Here is a 21,722-nt window from a genome sequence, read left to right as displayed (position 1 = left end):
ATAATCAGTATAATCATTAGTTGTAGCCTTAATATTAAAATGTTGTTTCAGAATTTGAATTTGATCCTTGGCAAAGGTCTTTGATTGAAAAGCTTGCTTTTGTGCAACAGTGGGCGGGAATTCAACACTTTTTTTGGGGTTAGGAAGTCTGAAAAAAATCCACAAATGAACGGGTTTTCATGACCCCAGATGTTTATTTTTTAAGGACACGAAACACTGAAACTCTCTGTCAACAACAGTACTCATTCATTGCTCTAAACCAGCTGCAGGTTTAATATAGTCCTGAATTTATAACTGATCTATGGACTAACATCTGGACACACACACACGTATCCACACTGAAACACACATTTGGCGCTAGAGATGAAACCGCCAACACAAACATGTGGTGTGAAGTCCTCCTCCTCCGGTGGAATCCCACACAACGCAGCACAAGCCTGTACAGGATCCACAGATCAGGTTACCATGGTTATAGATCCAGGCAGTAACTCTGTCCACCAGCCTGCATATTCTGGGATGAGTTAAAATTAACACCGCAGTTGTCTTTGTTCCTCCTCGCTCTCAGTTTTCTTCTGTGCTTTTCCTATTTCTTCGTCTTTCTCTGCTTTTGTCCTCTATATGTTATCTTTTGAATAATGTGGAAAAATGTTTTGTTCTTATGAAACTGCAGATTTTCCCTCTGTTATATAATCACATAAACTCAGTTTCAGTTCTCTCGCTCCAGTTCCCTGTGTCTCCCTTGTTTTCTCTTTGGTTGTCTGATGTGTGTGTGGTTGTGTGTGGTTGTGTGTGGTTGTGTGTGTGTGTGTGTGTGTGTGTGGACGGATTCCCAGTCAACACCAACAGACAGAAAACACAGGGATGAGGAGAGTGTTTCTGTCTCTTGAGTAACAGTGGAAAGGGGGCATATGAGGATGTCATGCTACAGTAGCATGGCTCTTCTGGTGTCGGCACATGCCTCATCAGACTTTATGTCACCCAGAGGCTGCTGGGATACTTTCTGTCACACTCCACATCTCACAACTGACTGGCAGCACTGACTGAACCTCAGGCTGGGCAGCACTGAGGTCAATTATGTGCCCTGTTTTCATGTGCTCTGTGCAGTACTCATTGGTCAGACTCTCATCATTTGGCATTGTAAAAATATAATTCTGGTTTATTACGACTTGGGTCAAAACTTTAAAAGTAAGATCTATGTTGTAATAAAGCAAATTATCCTTTATATAGGAGTGAGTCTTAAGCCATTTTACCTTTTTTTTGTCTGTGTATAAGATGACAATACTCCTGTATTGTCATCTCATATTTTGTACAACTCAGACAAAATACATGGGTTTTAGTCAACAGTCATCAGGATTAGGTAGTCGCTCTTAAAAACGATGTCTGGTTTGTCAAACAAACATTGTAATTTTATGTATTTATTTATTTTTTACTTAAGCTAAAGAAATGAGATTGTATCAAGTTCTCCAACATCAGCTGGATTCCACTTGACTCTTCCACTGGCCCTTTTTCCAAATATTAGCTTGTTAATCATGACTGGGAAAGTGGCTTGACTTTGGCATTACAAACAATAATGCAATGCTCGTCTATAACTTAACTTTTTCTATCTGAGGTTTACTTTGGCTGGCTACACCTGCCATCTGTGACAAGTACTGGCTTGTTCTTTATTTTCTTCTCGTTATTCCTAAACTTAAATGCACTGTAGGCCTGTCACGATAATTAGAATTTCACCAACTTGGTTTTCTCTACCATTATAAGAAGAACTAATGAACAGAAACAAACTTTGATGTCACTTCTGGTCACGCTGCTTCTGTGCTCTAGTCTGCACTCTGTGTCTGAGTTTCAGGCAGCTCCACACACACACACACACACACACACACACACACACACACACACACACACACACACACACACACACACACACACACACACACACACACACACACACACACACACACACACACACACACACACACACACACAAACTGAGAAGAGAGTGCATTAATGTGAAAGAGCTGGAATGTCAACTTTGTTTAAAAACAGTGGCAGTGAAAAGTGGCAATACAACTAACCTAAAACCTTATCTAAAACATAACCATTTGTTTAAGATATTTTAAGTTTTTTTTCACGTCTGAATATTAAGTTCATTGCTCTTTGAAAGGGTGAACTTGCACTTTTATACTAGTATGTTATCATAAAATGGTCTTAAAATGACAATAAAATTGTTCAAAGTCGTATCACAAATATTTCTGGGACAATATATCAACAACGTTTGTTATTGTGACAGGCCTGCAGGCACCTTCTATTGGTGAAAGACTTGCAACACAATTCACTCTTGCTGCCTTCCTAAAGCCAAATTTCAGAATCAGTCACGCATCAGTCACTCTACACACTAACTTTTGCTTGTGATTAAATGCTGTCTGTCAAATTAACTTATGTCCCTCCTCCTCCTCCTTATCCTTCCTCCTTAACCCCTCTGCCCCTCTGCTCTCTGCCTCCTCCCCTATCTCTTCTTCTTCTCTCCTCTCTTCTACTTCTTCTTCTACCTCCTCCTTTCCCTCTCTCTTGCCCCTTCCACACAGATGCTCCCAGCCGCCCAGCTTGACAGGAGTGATGGGATGTGTCAACTAGGTATTACACCTATCCCAACATTTTTACACTGCAAGCAGGGAGACTGGCTGGGTGGGAAAGGATATTTTGGGTTAAATAAAATAAAATAAAAAAGAATATTACAAAGAATAAAGGTGGTAACAAAGCACAGTCCAGGTGATGCCAGGTAGGCAACTGCTGACAGCTGATAAGACGGCTGACACCTGTTCCTGACATACAGTTTTATTCGCAAAACATGGAGTTTCACAAAATAGATCTGATAGAGGCCAGAAGTTTCTGTAAGATATCTACACTTACTCTTTTTTTATGGCTGAAAATTTTGAGGACTATATCTAAGAGTTATATCTTTGTATAAGCTTGAACCAGGCATTTATGACTATATGGTCAGTGTGTTTAAGCTCAATACAACTAACAACAATTTTGTGATTAAAATTGCGATCATTTTGTGTAAAATCATTTCCAGGCCTTTATTGGTGGTCACTGTGGTATAAAACAAGGTATTATTTGGCCAGTCAGGGATCATAGCTAACGAAGTCAACGTTTGCAGACTGAACTGTCCACTCTTTTACAGCCTGTTGAGAAGTTGTCAATAATGCAAGTTATACTCAAAATCACAGCTTGCGTAGTTTTAAAATTGCTCTTTCAAATATTTATAGTCTTTATATAAAAACAGTCTCTCGTTCAGGCTTGCTATATGTTTTACAAGTATTTAAGAAACCTGTGAGACATCATGTTAAGGATTTTTTATATATGTGTGTATAAATATATTTGGTCATTTGGGTTTTTGGCTAATATACCTAATAAGTTAGAAAAGATCCAAAATAAATACTTTTTTGTCATATTTATTGAGTTTTTACTTCAAAGACGCAACCAAAGTATGTCACACTAATAACATCACCCTCGAGAGACACATAATGAAGGCTTGGAGAGCAAAGAAAAAACAAACATGTATATAAGTAATTAGTTATTAGTCATACTGCTGTAATACAAAATCTCTACTTATCAAAGTAGAGTTGGTTTGGTAACTTGGTTTCTAAGTAATGAATGAAATGACCTTTTTAATAATGAAACTGCTTTGTATCCGAGTCCAGTGGGACGAAGGAAACGGGATCCTTTTGTGGCTTTTCAACAAGTTCACTCTCCGCCTATAACGATACGACTATTTTAGAGGCTTAAGTCAACATTTAAAGGTATTGCTTCCATTATTGATCCATTCTTGTTTTGTGTTGCAACACGACTTCTCGAATTAACCTGTCAGTCGACCCTGATGATCGAGTGCAGTATTGGTGTGTGATGCAGTTTCACTTACGTGGGACATGGCTCATGAACTGGGTAATGCAACTGTCTTAATGAGCCTCAACATAAGTTATTTTGAAATGTGAAAACACAGTGTGAACATCTTAACAGTACAGTGGGGTCGGAGATGTCATTTGAGATATCTTTCAAAGCCTATGGCTGTCTTTTGTAGAGAATATTTATTCTTTTCACTCATTATATTTATTTAATCAGGAAGTCTCACTGAGATCGAGATCTCTTTGACAAGAGAGACCTGAGATCAAAACATCACACACATACACTAATTACAATGGTCATAAATATTATTAATGATATGAGCATGTACAATAAATCCCTCAGAGGAATGAGTCTAGTCTCTAGTTTCACTTTTTTATTGTTAATTTCAGTTCAGAGAAGACCTGAAGACATGTTGTTGTGTCTTTTTATTGGGGATGGCAGGTAACTGAGTGACGACTCTCAATGCAGATCTTTGCAACTTTTCACTTTCTCAAACTTGATTCCAACACTGTAAGTGAGTAACAGTTAATGATAAATTGATTAAAAGGCACTGACCAGAAATTAGACAGTACCACACCACCCCTGCTACGACAAACTGACATCCCTCTCTCTGCCTCCTGCACCTTTTTCATCATCTTTGAACTCTGATCATCCTGTCCCTCCTCTCTATCAAACGTCTTTCTCTCTTTTTCCCATCTCCTTGCATAACCTCACCTCTCTATGTATTTGCCTTCTCCTCTCTTCTCCTGTCTGTCAGGCAGTGACCTGTGGGCAACATGGATTATTAGTGTAGAAATTGTTATCCCAAAGGCAACTTATTTCTCTATTAATCTGTTGATTTCTTTTATTAACTATCTGTGTAGGGATGCTATCACATAAGACAAACAGAACCAGTTAATTTGTGGAAATATTGCTTGAAAAATAACTCACACAATGAATTGATTAGCTGTTTCAGCTCTAGATTGGTTAATCACCTAGCTAGGTTACCAGAGCCAAAATCAAAGTCTTAAAAGTGCTTTTATAATCTGTTGAGCAACCAACAAACAAACAGCAGCCAAAATAGACCTGAAATGTTTTGATATTAAACAGAGAAAAGGACGCAAATCTTGGCATTTGTGAAGCTATAACCAGCATATTGATTTCACATTTTACTTGATAAATTCTTTGTCCTGAATAGATGGACAACAAGAGACCTGAGATAAGTCAAGTTTGCAATTAACAAGAAGTACGGCCTGGCAGCCTCTCAGGATATTAGAACCCTTTAACGTTATAAATCAAGACATTAATCTCTGTTTCTCTGTCTTTGTTTTTTCCAAGCAGGTGAGGCAGTCCTGGACGATGTAATCGGACTGAAGGATTCATCTGCAGTGTTCACACCAGAGCGAGACAGAGGAGGGACAGAGGAAGGGGAGGAGGAGGAGGAGGACATCGAAGACACAAGGATGGGCGTGGGAAAGAACACCACCTCCAAGACAATGGACAGCAGTAGTGAGGGAGGAAAATATGAAGAGGAGACCAAACATGGCGCAGATTTCTACCCTATACCGGTACATGGCTGTGATTATTGGCTTTTTTTACTGCTATAAAGTTTTGCCAAAGAGACACAGACACATAGTGAACATGCCTATGGCAAGCTCACGTAATGAACAAGCAACAAAGACAGGGTTTTTATATGCACACAACCTTATACACCCCATCTAGCTTTCATTTATTATTAAGACCGAGAAAAGTGTAAAAATATATACATAGTTGAAGGTGGGCAGAGCCCCGGACAGCCTCGGCCCAATTTATCAACTGGATGTAAAGTAGGAGTTTCTAACACATGAGGTCCGATAAATAACAGAATGCTGTACAATAGTATGATCAATATGTTACACATCCTGCTGTTAGTCAGATTTATGACAAAACAGGTTGTGGGTGAAATAAACTTCATTGAAACATCTTTTAGCATTAAATATCATTCCTCTTTGGAGTACAATAGGTACATCTGAATTACGACCCCTTATAAGTGACGGAAAGTGGATGGACTTTTACTTTAATTGAGTATTTAGATTTTATACTGCTGTATATTTGTACTAATTAAAGAAGGAAATATTGTACTTTTTACTCTACTACTCCAGCATTTAGGAGCTAAAGAGCCAGAGATTTCCCTCAGAAGTTGGTGGAGATCAAAACTGAGCTAAAAAGTTCCCTGAACTGGAAATATGATGCAAGCATAAAGTTTCCTTTGCACTTATTTTGCCCCATTGATGCCAGTTCGTGTCCCTGTATAACCCTTAAGAGATGGACATTCATCTCCAACATTTTATAAATTGCTTTTACAAATGCAGAGACTGCAGAGAATCTGGTGGGACTCTGCGTGTAGACACAGCAGAGTATGTTTACACATGGGAAATGCATGAGTACATTCAAAGGTGTGTCCTCTCCTTGAGGTTTTTCTCAGAAAGGATCGCAGGATTGTACAGTGACAACTCTGCTGTTAAATACAGTGAAGACAGACTGGTGGCAGTTGATGGATTAGCTTATTTGCATACTTCCATCTCTTTACATCTTGTCCCTCAGGCACGGAAACATTCAAAAGTTTATAATCTTTAAATGTAATGTTTAAAATTTTCCACACACTGTTTCTTTTTATAATAGCCCTCCCTTTGTTAACGGTAACAGATACTTTTGGGACGCACACATGAACAGCACACACTTGCACACATACTCGGTGAAAGAAATTTCTTTGTAAGGCGAGTTTGCATAATGTTGGAAACACGTGTCCAGGTTATTAAATCTAGTTCCTTCCCCTTTTTTTCCCCAGACGTTAATTTTGACTTCATATTTCTGTTTTCACACAGCGTGCTGTGTAGACACCCATTCACACACCCCTTCATGTCTGTCTTTTCATGTGTCAAAGCCGAGTGCGTCATCCTCAATCTGCTGTCTGTGCATGCATGCTTTGGCAAACTGTAATTAAGTTCGCCTTGTGTAAGGAAAAAGGGCGACACTAAAAATCTCAATTGTTTGTGTGTTAAGGTGGTGGTAAACGGAGTGGGCGGTGCCAGTGGAGACCAGGACACCGAGAACACAGAGCTGATGGCCATCTACACAAAAGATAATCAAGGAGCAGAAAAGGTAACTCGAGAGGAAAAATGGAGGAGTGAGACACAAACCTCATGTAATCCAAAGTGCTAGTTTACTCCCCAAATAAGCCTCTATTTAAGCAGACTGACACATAGTCACATGGTTCAAAAAGATTACTCAGAATTACTCATAACCAGTCTGAATCAGTGACTTTTCTTTTCCTCCCTCACCTTTCCCTTACAGTATTAAAGTTGTAATCCTTACGAGTTCAGCCCTAGTGCACTTGGTGACTCGTGGTTACTTTAGTAACAACAAATGTGGTTTCATACTACATCAAACACAGCAACTGGTGTATCAGTTTACAGTGCAACCAAATAAACTCACCTTGTTTCATTAAAGAAGTCCGTCAAAAATAATTGAATCCACGATCTGATTTCATGCCGCACATGGTACACATTGCGTTTCCTGTTGCTGCTTCCCTCTGTTTTGCTAGTTGAGGGAAATGTTAAGTTTGTATAAGCAATCACTTTAATAAAGCTCTGATACAGCTGTAAGGAGAGTGAACAGTAAAGAGAATGAGCTCATCAATTGCTACCCTGACAATCTTTGTTTTCCTTTGTTTTTATTATTTGTGTATCTTGGTGGGGGGTCTGTGTGTAGTTGTCTCTGTGTTGTTGTATATACTTGTTCTAAAAGTCCAAATTAAAAAAACATTTAGTTTCCAGGTAATTGCTGAACATACAGGACACCAATCCGGGTAGCAATATGCTAAATCAAGTTTTAAAAAAGTTTTAAAATGAAAAACATTTTTAGAAAAATGGCTATTGCAGAAAAATATTCCAACCATAAATAATATCAATATTTACTTTTCTGTCTTATTTGTATTAAATACAAAGCAAGATAGACCGCCAGCATGAAACAAAAATCCATCATTACTCGTCAGTTGACTATTTTACTGTGGTTTATAGTATGAATTAAAGTAGTACACATTTGGTGTTGGAGTTTTATGCAGTAAGTATGTTTCACTACTTAACTGGTTCTTATGTACTTAAAACTAAACTGTACTTAAAATAAAAACGAATTTCCTCTGCAGCTGAAAAGTGCTGATATGATGTTGACCAGAAGTCTGACTCATCAAACTGTCTCCATGTTATCTTCCCTTTTCTGTGCTGTTTCCTCGTTGTCACTGTGACTGTGCGTTTCTCTTTGTCATGCGTTTCTCTTTCGTCCTCTGTCACTTTCTTTTTTTTTTTATCTTTTTTTTTTTTAATCATTCATAAGATTCAGCATTCCTCACATCTACTCAAACATGCTGTTCTCATGTCAATATCTGACACGATCAGGGGTGATCTGGCGGTTATTTTCCTGTACTTTTGCACAAATAAATTCTATACTACAAGACATTATTTTGACCTTTTACACAAAGTGTACAGGACAAAGTAAACGTGAAGAAAGATATGAATTGTTGAAGATATAATTCATCCTGTTTCTTTGTGTGTGTGTGTGTGTGTGTGTGTGTGTGTGTGTGTGTGTGTGTGTGTGTGTGTGTGTGTGTGTGTGTGTGTGTGTGTGTGTGTGTGTGTGTGTGTGTGTGTGTGTGTGTGTGTGTGTGTGTGTGTGTGTGTGTGTGAGAGCTCCATGTCAGAGACGTTGGACAGTACAGACAGTGTGGATGCAAGGAGGATGGATATGATCTATACCATTGAAGACACCCCACCCTGGTACCTGTGTGTGTTCTTAGGCTTACAGGTAAATCTACTGACTGAACTGTTGTTTTCACAAAGCTTCATGGCCGACTTACAGTGTGTATTATCAGTCATCAATATATAATCTTTACCTGACACCTACCTACATGTCCTGTGTAATCAGGGTGGGTCATATCCTTTTACTGTGGTTGTACTTGTCATCTCAGTGCAGCATTTTGTCCAAGTGAACCCAAAATTCAATACGCAATTGGACACTAGACACAGAAATAGCACTTTGCTCACAGTAGTCGTCATGTTGGTGGTTCAGTGGGTTAATGTCCTCACTGTGTGACCACAATGTGTTTGTATCTGACACTGGACTTTTGTCGTCTCCCTCTGTCTCGTAGTCATTCTGAGAAGATCTTATCTGTGAAATAAAGGAAATAAATCCTAAAAGAGACTTAATGAGCACATACCCCTACCAAGGCTGCACAGTGCTTCAAATGTCTTATTGTAATATTATGGAAAAAACACATCTTCAGAAACATCAGTGAACATCTGGACACAAATCTGCATCAAACATCACATATTGTAGAATATTGTGGCTTCATACCGCTATCCTCAGACTGTTCAAACTATTCTTTACCTGTGAGCCTTTGCTCATCTGTGCTGACAACAGAAGAAAAGAAATAAACCGTAGCTATTGATCATAATGGTTGATTACTATATGACTTAATAATTCAATCACTTTAAACACAAATGTTGTCCAAATGCAATAAATAACTTAACCACTACTGCATTTAAACTAACAGACAATTACCAACACCAGGAGGGTGATGTTTTCTACCTGGAAGATAATGATCCTAGAAGTATAAAATGGTAATCGGATATATTATGGGAATATCCTAAAAGGTTGTAGCTATGATGTTTTTGTAGTGTGCTGAGTTTACAATGTACAGTGTCAAGCAAAGTTAAACAATAGACACACACACACACACACACACACATATCTATACACACTGACGATGGCTTCTTTATCTTTGCAGCACTACTTGACGTGTTTCAGTGGAACTATCGCGGTGCCGTTCTTGCTCGCCGAGGCGATGTGCGTCGGCTTCGATCAGTGGGCCACCAGTCAGCTCATAGGGACGATCTTCTTCTGTGTGGGGATCACCACCCTGCTACAGACCACACTGGGCTGCAGGTACACACACACACACACACACACACACAGTACTTGCATAGGGAAATGCTTTCTTGAATACACACATATTCCTACACACAATAAATTCTACATACAAACTGAAATTGAAGCTTTTCTATAGGTCGTACATTGTATTTTGTGTGTCAGACATTTCATCCCCCATTTCTCCCTCTCTCTTCCTCTCATCTCTAAGTAGCACTTAAAGACAAGAGCCATTGTCGACATGAAAGTTCCTCTTTCTCCGCCCTTCCTCTTCATGTCACTCTAGAGTGTGTTTGAGTGTGTTTGTGCGCATTTAAGTAAGTAGATACTTACACATAATTTCTTTTTTTTTTCATGGTAGGTTCCCAGAAGTTCAAAGCGGTCCGTTTTGAATATAAATTTGTAAAAAATGAAGCAGACACAAATTATGTTTCTGACTTTCAAAAGAGATTTTTATTCTATAGCAGTTGTCTGCATATTTACAGAATATGACGAGTTGATAACAGTTTCAGTTCCTTGTTTCGTTCATGTGACTGCAGTTGTGTCATGCCACTGAGACTTTCCCCTTTTTATAAGAAGTCAACTTTCCACAAGCAGCTTATATTTCCAGAATTGAGGCGACAGGACAGAGACTGAAGAGATTCCAGGAACGAAAGACATGTGGCATTTGACGACAGGCCAGAGGAATGGGCTACATGTGGTTCAACTAATGCATTACTTCTGGAAAAGCAATGCAAATTTCACTGGTGCTATAGTCGATTAAACACGCAGCCATGTCTTTGTCGGCAGCCTATTAACCAAGGGAGAAGTGCTTTCAGCCATACCAGTATGCACATGTCAGGAATAGCTCATTTGACCCAGTTTCTTCCAAATGTATTACATTCTGTTCATCCAAGTCATCGTATTTGCTTGTTTTTTGAAAATACATACTCTCGCAGTCCTCTCCCTGACCCCGTTGATCTCTTTAGTTCACCACATTTTGTTTTTGATTGTTCTTCTCCTTTGCTCTTATAATGTTGCTCAAATGTAATTTGATCCGGTTTAGGCGTGTGTTTTGTAATCAACGATTCACCCGATTCAACCATTAGGGTTATATCACTACCATCATTCGCCAATTATATAACAGCTGACATGAGACATTACCTGCTGCCATGGATATTATCCTCTTTTGGATCTGTGTATTGATGAAAGGTCATGTTGGCATGAGGTGTTATTTTTCTTTCATAAAAGAGGAGCAGTTCAGTGAGGTAAACGCTGACTCTCTTTCCGTTTTTGTAATAAACCTAATCTCTCATAAACATCATGTCGTGGCAGATTCTGAGTGTTTCATTATTCTTCCTGGAGTGCAGCCGCCGCCGCTCCGGCCAAATCACTTCATTCAGACAAACCCAGACAGACACAGATACTCGCTGTTCTTTTTGACACCAACTCCATGGCCTTGACTGATGCCCCAGTGGAAATAGTGTGCCAACACTGTCCTTATCTGCTCCTTTTCTTACTTACTCAAACATTCAGAGGGAAGCTCAGACACTTTTTTTTATTATTAGAAGACATTCTGTATGTAAAAGTGAAGACGTAGTGGAAAAGCCCTCTCTCTCAGCAGGATTAATTGCTTGTGTACATGTTTGAAGTTTTTACAAGGCATGAGCAGTTGAGTTGTTGTGATTTATTGAGAAATGGAAAACTACACTGCAAACACAGTTGAAATGGTGCAATGCACAAACAAAGGTCTTTTTAGCACATAAGACTTCATCTTAGTTGCCTTTCAACTGTGTATCTATATAACAAGGTTAGACCAGGCGTCAGGGGTCTTGTTTGCCTTCAGGCTTTGGTTAGTGTACTTTCCCAATGTCCAAAGGAACAAATGTATGTCAGGAAACTACCTGGAAATACTGGTACCTGCAAAAAGAAATTGATAGTATTGATTTTAGTGTTGCACCTTCATAAAAGGGGGGACTTGAGAGAGACTGATTTAAAAACAGGCCAAGATATCCTGACATTATGGCTCAAGTTTCACAGATACTTCCCATAATGCAACTCAAAAGCATCTGTCATTAGCCTGGTAAATGCCCATGTCTTTCAAACTCCACAAAGGCTTCCTGTCAAAAAATATTGAAGTCTCGAGCTCAGTCTGACATAACCTTTAACCTTGGTGACATTGCCGGACAAATTGAACTACTGACGTGAAACAAAATAAAATAGCAATTCAGTCTGAATGTCTGGCTATTAACCTGCATCATTTATGTAAGCAGGTTAGCATTGATGTGCACAGACAAGGAACCTGTGCACATCATCTTAAAGTTTTCCCTTAAAGTAAAGAGAGAGCGAGGGAAACGTGGTGTGGTTTGATGAGTCATGTTGCCAAGTGAGGTTGATCAAAAAAACATCATCCAAATGCTTTTCCAGGAAAGGTGAAAAGTGTGTGTGTGTGTGTGTGTGTGTGTGTGTGTGTGTGTGTGTGTGTGTGTGTGTGTGTGTGTGTGTGTGTGTGTGTGTGTGTGTGTGTGTGTGTGTGTGTGTGTGTGTGTGTCAACTGCAGACATGTGACTTGAATTTGAGATGATTCAATGTGGACTTGTCTTTGAAAATGATACTTTGATTTTAATCCTTCCTCATAGTTTTTTTTTGTTTGATTTCTCATTATGAAAGTAAAGAAGTCTGATTATGAGTCTTTTTCAGCAAAGTCCTTACTCATTGTTCCTAAGTTTTTCTTAAATTACATTTCAAACTTAGCTGGAAGTGAAATACTGTTTACATTGTACCTCAGCAGAAATACCAGACTACCACTAGATTTTAAAGTATCTTTGTCGTTAATGTTTCTATTAATTTGGCTTTGTACATGCATTGGAAACAAGCAGCTGTACAAAAGAACATATTTACACACAAATCATATGTGTATAGCTATTGAAAAATAGCATTGATTAAAGACTAATGCCAGCACACATGTCATCATGTTTTTTGACCAGACAAAGATCCGATTGGGAATTTGGTTTGAAGTTAGTGTGCAGGCGAAACTCTTTGATCAAAACAAACAGGTGTAGTACTAATTCACGGTTTTGTTATGAACACTCACTTCCTCCTTCTTAAGAACATAAATGTCCTCTGGCGCTTATTCACACACTTTTATTTCTGTCCCTGGCATTTTCACTAATATGACGTCATTACAGGTCACTAATTCTGTTTTATCTCTGATCAGATCTTATCCCTCTGCTGTCGTGACCGCTTGTTACAGATGTAATTTGTAATTCGCTCAAAAAAAGGTCCATTAGAGAAAATATGACATGCTAATGAGTTTTTGCGTGAGTGGCACTGGATGGTTTGAGTGAAAGAGTAAGAAAATTGGGGAGGGAGGGAAATCTGTGGCAGCAATAACTGGTCTTACTACCCCATCGTGTTTTTAACTGATCTCTGGTTTCCCAGCAAAACACCAGGTGTATTCTCACACTCCACAATAGCTAGCAAGAATAGCATGAACACTTTGTCCCACAATGATGGCTTGTAATTGAAGTGCTGGCACCTGGTGGTTCTACACAGAAAATCACCTTACTTTCTACTAAATTTTAACACCCCCTGGTTGTACATTTATGTGTTTATTCAGGCTCATAATGTAATTTCTAAATGGTGCTTTTCTTGTGTTTAGGTTGCCGTTGTTCCAGGCCAGTGCTTTCGCCTTCCTCGCACCAGCCAGAGCCATCCTGTCGCTGGACAAATGGAAATGTAATAATACAGGTAACCTGTCTCTTCTTCTGTCTCATTCAATATATATTCATGATATAGTGTTGTGATTAAAAACTGTGTTACTGTATCTTTATTTACTTTGATCCCAACTCCAAATGCTGTCAGCATCAAAGACAGCAGAGAATTAAATGGGCCCCAAATGGGATTAGCTGTGTGCTCCAAATTAATAACTAGAGTTATGATTCACATAGTGATCTGATTAATCTCTCATCTCCCCGTCTTTTTCCATAACCAGAGGTTCCAGCATTGAACAGCACAGAGCTCCTCCACACAGAGCACATCTGGCACCCCAGGATACGAGAGGTGAGGCAAAGAAAGACAAATGAAAGACTCCAACAGACAGCTGGAGAGGAAGGGAGCAGGTGGAGGAAGCTTTAGAAATTAAACAATTAAAACATATTCCTCTAAAACGTGTCCTCGCAAACATTAAGTAAGCTCAGTGAACATGTTATTCAACCTAACTTAAATAACATGTTATTCAACTTAACTTGAATAACTAAACTCTAAAACGTGTCCTTTTAAACATTAAGTAAGCTCAGTGAACATGTTATTCAACCTAACTTAAATAACATGTTATTCAACTTAACTTGAATAACTAAACTCTAAAACGTGTCCTTTTAAACATTAAGTAAGCTCAGTGAACATGTTATTCAACCTAACTTAAATAACATGTTATTCAACTTAACTTGAATAACTAAACTCTAAAACGTGTCCTTTTAAACATTAAGTAAGCTCAGTGAACATGTTATTCAACCTAACTTAAATAACATGTTATTCAACTTAACTTGAATAACTAAACTCTAAAACGTGTCCTTTTAAACATTAAGTAAGCTCAGTGAACATGTTATTCAACCTAACTTAAATAACATGTTATTCAACTTAACTTGAATAACTCCTTACACAACTATAGTTGAATAATGGTCGTTTTGTAAGCTAATGTTTAAACAGTTGCACTTTTTACAGGCTTAACAGGAACACCACTGTCTGTACATGTCTGCAGGGTTTGGTTTTCTGTGACAGGAGCTGTTCATTTGCATTAACCTTTTCCGTTTTGCGTAAGCCAGTTGAGTAATTGTTTTTTATGTGACGTCTGAACGAGACTAAACTCAATCAGACTGAATTAAATTGTTGAATGAGCTGAGGGCAGGAGGAACGTGCCGGTGATAAAAGGTGACAGAATAGAACACAAAGGCGGATAAAGATAGGACAAACAGGATTATCACTCAGAAGTATCAAGTGAACTCGATTTATTATTGATTCATAAATTTGATCTCACATTATTTGTTTAAGGTTAAGAAAAATGTTGGGTATGTACCAGGTTTCCTCTAGGAAATTGGTTAGCAGAGGTGTTAAGTGCTGATTAATTACTGGAAAGCAAAATGTGATTGATCAGTGCTGAGCTGAATCAGACACATTTCGTCTTATAATCAGTATAGTTACCAAAGGATGGTTCTAACAATCGCCTCATTCATAAAACATGCTTGACTTTATTTCTATACAAAATGCTGCGGGAAACCGTTTTTTAGAAAAATAAAATTTAAAATCTACTTGCAGTAGCTTCAGTCAACATCATCGTTGACATCGTTTCCCTCTGAGCTTGCACCTGTACGTCATGTGTTTTGAGTTGTTGATTAACATCATTTAAAACTGCAGCAGTGTTTTAAGTGGGTATTTCCACCTTCTGCTTTTTTTCACAATTTCTAAAAATCAGTTTCATTAAGCCCTTTTTTTCTGTCTCCATAATTTCTTGGTTACGTCAGATCCAAGGCGCTATCATCGTGTCGTCCCTGGTCGAAGTGTGTATCGGTGCGCTGGGTCTGCCCGGGATCCTGCTGAAGTACATCGGACCTCTGACCATCACCCCCACTGTGACCCTTATCGGCCTGTCTGGTTTCCAGGCCGCAGGGGAGAGGGCTGGAAAACACTGGGGCATTGCTATGCTGTAAGTACAGACTCTCATGCAAAGAATTGCACATTCAGGCATCAACAAAAACGTCTTTATTGTGAGACTCAACCGAAAATCCACTTATCTGTTGTCCCTCTGTTTGTTCAGTACGTCCTGATGATCATGATTCAGATCCGTATTTTGTGGAAATAATTTGGCAATATACTGAACATACAGATGGGCAGCTGTAGTGGATAATGCTGCGGTGCTGCTAAGCGATATGACATTTCATGCATTTGATAACATTTTGGTGCCATGGAAACCTGTCACCATTGGAAACCATTTCAGCTGACCGACTGACTTCAAACTGTCTATAACCATTGTTCTCTGCTCATAAGGAAACCGATATCTTTTTCACAGCCATGTGTTTCATTCTCAGATAGTTTTGGGTGGAGTATCACCTTAAGCTTTTTTACAAAGAAGAGTATTTACATGGTAGCTTGTAGCTCATCCACTTAACTGAAGCTGATTTACAGCGACTGATCTAGATCTCACCCTTTACAGATAATATTTTTGCAGCTCAAGAATAAGCAGATAAGGGGAAGTGTAGGACAGAAAGAAGGCACTTCTTTTACATAGAAACGAGTGTACTGCATCGTGTAGACTGTAGGATACAGAGGATTGACTCAGGGGGGACGATCCACTTCAAAGCTGTGGTATACATCAGTTCCTGCTGTGTCATGGCTGTTTACTCTGTAGCCGGAGGGCCTCTCCTGTAATTGCCACTGATTTGCTCTTTCTCGGGCAGTTAGGATAATTGATTGGCTTTTAAGCCTCTGGGGTCCTAGTCAGACGTAGACGTAAGGAAACATGTTCATACAGAATTGGTTCTCTCACGTGAGAATATACAGTATAGTTAGATAATAACACACTATTCTCTGAACACGAAACTGAGGAAGATTGTTTGTGTCTGCAGGACCATCTTCTTGGTGCTGCTCTTCTCTCAGTATGCCAGAAATGTTCACTTCCCTCTGCCAGTCTACAAATACAAAAAAGGCTGGTCTTCTTATAGGCTACAGGTCTTCAAAATGTTTCCTGTAAGTACACAACTTCTCATAAAAGTACATACATACCTCAGTCTTTTTGCCTTTTGCACAAACTGTCTTTTTGATTCATATTACTTGTTAATATTCTGCTCTCTTTCAATGAATTGACCTAGGCTTCTTTACAACTGCACAAACTGTGTTCTGGTCTAAGTCACAAATTATTCAACAGAGCTAATCTCATTCTCTCTGGGAGGTTAAGTGATTTTCCCTTTGCGTGCCTCTGTGCAGTGTGTAAATCAGTCTTTTCCTGCCCTCTGCTGGTGATGTACTGAAAAATAAAAACTCTCAAATTCACATCAAAGCTACCAGCCAGTCTGATTTATACCTGTCCCCTCAAAAGGCTTCCCATTGCTGTTTTACTTTTTGGGGGGGTCACTGTTAACTTAAAAAATGGACTTGACATTTTGTAGCAGACAACATAGACAACACAAAGCCTTGGAGGCTGCAAACACGGTGCAATACTTTTAAACCAGCTCTTAACTTTTTTTTCTCTGGGAGTTACAATGTGGTGAATGAACAATAATAATTAAAGTTTAAACTCACAGTGAAACGGAAGTTAGAGCGTCTTTATCTTTAAATCTGATCTCTTACATTTGATTGGATCGCTCAGAAGCAGGCGTAGTTTAGTTAATATAGCACCAGGAGGTGAAATATGAGGGAGACATGAATGATATAAACAAAGTTTCTGCCAACTGAGATCCAAACACATACTTCCTACTATGATATTCCTCTGTTAGCTACTACAACCTACAAGCTAATACAAAAGTGCGGCTCTATATGATGGGCAGGGATAGCTAGTCCAAATCACATTTGATTGCTTTATGTCCCAGAGTTCAAGTTGTTTAAACATTTTACAGGAAAAGAGATTTTTATATAAAGATTTTAAAATAATAAATTACTCATAAAAGATTTTATTTGGCATGTAACAAGAGATAACTGAACAAGTGACTTAAGGATGCAGGATTAGAACTGATAAAATGTGTTTTTCATTTCACTTTGTCTTTAGTGTGAATGTCTGTCAAGTGCTTTCTTTTCTCTTGCACAGATCATCATGGCCATCCTTGTGTCATGGCTGTTGTGTTTCATTTTCACCGTGACTGATGTTTTCCCGCCGGAGGTAGACAAGTACGGCTACTACGCCCGAACAGATGCACGTCAAGGAATCCTCGCAGCTGCACCGTGGTTCAAGATCCCATACCCCTGTAAGTACCAGTGTACCAATGAAATTCATCTAAACAGTGCAAACAGAAGCAAAAGTCCATAAAGATATAAATAATAATAATAAACAATTGAACAGAATGAACAATAATCTGATTGTGTTATTTTAGTTGGAAGGGGTGTAACTGTGATATACACAAAATAAACGGAACAACATACAAAATGTACAGCAGTGGTCAAACGTAACAAGTACTTTTACTCAAGTACTGTACTTAAGTTCAATTTTGAGGTACTTGTACTTGAGTATTTCCATTTTATGCTACTTTATACTTCTACTCCACTACATTTTAGAGGCAAATATTGTACTTTTTACTTCACTACATTTATTTGATAACTTTGGTTTCTAGTTCCTTTGAAGATTCAGATTATTAATGCAAAATATAAATCAACTAATAATAAATAATGATGTATTATAGGTTAAGCTACCCAGCAGTATATAAAGTAATTAGAAAATAGAAAGTAACATTAATGCATCAATAATTACAATCCAATCATATAGTATACATTATTCAGAAAGTGGCCATTCTGCATAAAGAGTACTTTTGGTACTTTAAGTATATTTTGATATAGGCACAGTACGGACAGAAACAAATAAATAGTATATACAGTGAAATTAATCTGGTTATGCTTCTTACAATTTAGGGGAGAGGCAGATGATATTAGTGTAAATCATACTAAAAATTCTCATTATAGTAAAATTCTCAACAGCAAATTTAGAAATTAAGTCAAAAGACAGACATAAAAACTGTATGAACGTCTTAAAAATGGCCCACAGCTGAAAGCTATTTTCTGTTTAAATGATCCACGCTGTGTCTTTATCTCTTCAGTCCAGTGGGGTTTCCCTACTGTAACAGCTGCTGGTGTCATCGGCATGATGAGTGCGGTGGTGGCCAGCATCATCGAATCGATTGGAGATTACTACGCCTGTGCACGTCTCTCTTGTGCTCCTCCACCTCCCATCCACGCCATCAATAGGTAACTCTTCAGTTGATCTTATTTCCGTTCTTCTTCATTCTCTCTAATATCTCAGTAAACTGCCTGTGCTCCGCTTCACGAACAAACTGTCTGGAAGATGCTTTAATTAGGTTGTTTTTCTGTGTAGGGGGATATTTGTAGAGGGCATTTCCTGTGTGCTGGATGGTCTTTTCGGGACAGGAAATGGCTCCACCTCCTCCAGTCCAAATATAGGCGTCCTGGGAATCACAAAGGTAACACGCGCCTGCACTCATGTAATTTCTTTCCTTTATCCTGCGTTTTGGTTTCGACTTTATTACATTTTCTACAATTATTTTACCTGATGTTTACCATTAGACTATGGTAAGCCTCTTGGTTTGCTTCCTTCTCTGCACAAACCCACTTAGATATTGTATTTCTTTTACCATGATGGTTTAAATTTGGAAAAAAAATTCAACTACAGTTGAAACGTCATTGATTAGTCAGCTGGCAGAAAATTGGACATTAACGTACAAACGCAGGTAGAAGGGGTAGTAGGGCTGGCTGACTGGCTTTCCCTTAGCTCCTTCTGATCTCTGATTGGTCTTCCAGGTGGGCAGCAGACGTGTGATTCAGTATGGAGCTGCCATGATGCTGCTGCTGGGCCTCGTGGGTAAATTCAGCGCCCTGTTTGCCTCTCTGCCTGACCCTGTCCTAGGAGCTCTGTTCTGCACCCTGTTTGGTATGATCACAGCGGTGGGACTGTCCAACCTGCAGTTTGTCGATCTCAACTCCTCCAGGAACCTCTTCGTTCTGGGTTTCTCCATCTTCTTCGGTCTGATGCTGCCGAGCTACCTCAAACAGAACCCGCTGGTCACTGGTGAGTGGAGGGCAGAGATCACTACATGTATACAAACAAGGGCTGGGAGATACCAGCTGACATTAACACGAAGATGACTTGTCGATTATCTGCAAGATGTTGTAGGATGTTTAGTTACATTACAAACGCTTGTGTAATAGACTGCTGTGTCTGAAATGTTCCCTGATCAAGTGCCATTTTCTTTTGTTACTTCTTGGCCATGCACACGTCATATTGTATGAATATCGATGTACCTGTAGAAAGGCTGGACTTCTGTACCAACTCACCTCCAGCTGCTATTCTTTCCAACCTTTGAGACGTTTTTGCTGTCAAAATTAGACTGGACACTCTGTTTTCTGTTATGAATAAACACACACAAAGGATGTAGTACAAGTACAAACAGTGACTAGTTACTTTGAGTCATTTGTTGTTGACAGCTTGCCTGAGGGAATTAATTTATTGAACATATTAACATGACTGAAATTGGGTCGGTTAGAGATTCATATGGTCAGTTTCAGTCGGGTTAGGGTTAGGGCCACAACGCAAACTAAGACATATTTTGGTCAGTTACTAAGCACCTGTTTCTTTATCTTCCTCAGGCATAGTTGAGGTTGACCAAGTGTTGAACGTGCTCCTCACCACTGCCATGTTTGTCGGAGGCTCTGTCGCCTTCATTTTGGACAATACTATCCCTGGTAAGGTGCTTAATTCACTCTTTTTTCACATTTGTCAAAAAATGAAGTTACATTGTGCTATAACATTTATGGCTGCATGATATTGATAATGATGTAATAGTAGTTTAGAGTACACAAAACATTTTAAAGGAAGAAAATTTTGGTATACGTATAAAGGCAGAACATACTGAGGGCGGTTATGTACCCGATTTGGACAAGGAACATCTCATGACCCCCCCGGAAGAGCTGAAAGACGTGGCTGGGAGAAGGACGTCTGGGCTTAACCTGCTGGACCCTGATAACCAACAGAGGCTTGATGGGCAGACACATGGATCAATTATACCTTTATTTATACCTCGCCTCCTTTTCTCTTCAGGGACCCCTGAAGAACGAGGCATCAAGAAGCTGAAACGTGGCACCGGTCTCAGTGCAGCAGAACTGGAGGGGATGAGGTCTTATGATCTGCCGTTTGGAATGGACTTTATCCACAGATACCCCATCTTCAAGTACATCCCCATCAGCCCCGCCTTCACAGGCTACCAGTGGGGGAGGCTACGGGAAGCCTGCAGAAACAGAAATGGACATGGGGATGTGGTGAAGGGAGGTGGAATGGGAGGGGAGGGAGGCACAGCGCCGGGGGACAGTGGAGTATAGCCGACGGGCTGGTGCGGAAAAAGCTTTTGGGGAGCAAGGGATGGTACACTAAGATAAAAGGATGGGAGAGTGGAGGACAGGAGCGGTGCAGGATTCGGGATTGTGTGGAAGAAATTTGATGCACCAACCCCCCCCGTCAGTGTGTTTTCTTTAACTTGTCAGTCTTTTCCCACTTTCCACTATGCTATTTTAAGCATGCTATAGCAAGTCACAGCATGCTCTAAAAGATGTCACCATGCAGAGGTTAGTTGGTGTGTGTGCATGTGTGTACAGTATGCAGCAAGAGATAACGGGTTCGTGCATTCATTTATTTGCACTTTAATCCAGAAGATGACAGATGGACGTCCACCTATCAAAACTGAATGTTTGATGATTCGCTGCTAACTTGTACTGCCCAGGTAATTTTATAAAACATGTTCTGCCATAAGGACACAGTAGATTTGACTGTCAATTGAGGATTATGCAAACTTTCTGTTATGAATCATTTGCCTCTAGACTCGTTATGCAACCACATTAGAGATGCACACACATGCTCACACACCAACAGCCTCACTGAAATTAGCTGTAGCGCTAACGATGCACGTCAGGGTCATGCATATTGATGGAAGTGGTTTGTCAGGTGCCCTTAGCCATGCAAAGTGATTGTGAAATTTATTTTTGCACTATCTGCCTCCTGAGTTCAAAACCAGAATGTCGCTCCACAGCTCGCACCCCCATTTCTTCCGTAAAACTCCCCAGAGACGCATTTAGCAGCACATCACATCCGCTCACCTCATGCTAAAGAACCTCACATCCCTTTTTTCATGTAGATCTCC

The 21,722-nt window shown here is 39.4% G+C and overlaps 1 protein-coding gene across 1 annotated transcript; it reads left to right on the top strand.

Annotated features, from left to right (window-relative positions):
• The first annotated feature begins 2,579 nt into the window (after positions 1–2,579).
• On the top strand, positions 2,580–20,907 carry slc23a2 (solute carrier family 23 member 2). Its single transcript, XM_070904110.1, has 15 exons — positions 2,580–2,628; positions 5,221–5,447; positions 6,922–7,020; positions 8,602–8,718; positions 9,701–9,858; positions 13,481–13,569; positions 13,814–13,881; positions 15,339–15,520; positions 16,440–16,560; positions 17,615–17,771; positions 18,615–18,762; positions 18,890–18,995; positions 19,333–19,600; positions 20,179–20,274; positions 20,630–20,907. Exons 1-15 carry the CDS (start codon positions 2,580–2,582, stop codon positions 20,905–20,907), a joined length of 2,163 nt encoding a protein of 720 aa, XP_070760211.1.
• Positions 20,908–21,722: the final 815 nt, after the last annotated feature.

The sequence above is a fragment of the Enoplosus armatus genome, chromosome 4, assembly GCF_043641665.1.
Source record: "Enoplosus armatus isolate fEnoArm2 chromosome 4, fEnoArm2.hap1, whole genome shotgun sequence".
Taxonomy (NCBI): Eukaryota; Metazoa; Chordata; class Actinopteri; order Centrarchiformes; family Enoplosidae; genus Enoplosus; species Enoplosus armatus.
The sequence above is the reverse complement of the archived record's forward strand: the minus strand, read 5'-3'. Positions and strand labels throughout refer to the sequence as shown.

Bases quoted from the DNA above. Each gene is read 5' to 3' on its own strand.
- slc23a2 (XM_070904110.1), top strand. From the start codon at position 2,580: ATGCTCCCAGCCGCCCAGCTTGACAGGAGTGATGGGATGTGTCAACTA. The intron at 7,021-8,601 runs GTAACTCGAGAG...TGTGTGTGTGAG, and splicing joins ATAATCAAGGAGCAGAAAAG to AGCTCCATGTCAGAGACGTT. The intron at 18,996-19,332 runs GTAACACGCGCC...TTGGTCTTCCAG, and splicing joins GCGTCCTGGGAATCACAAAG to GTGGGCAGCAGACGTGTGAT.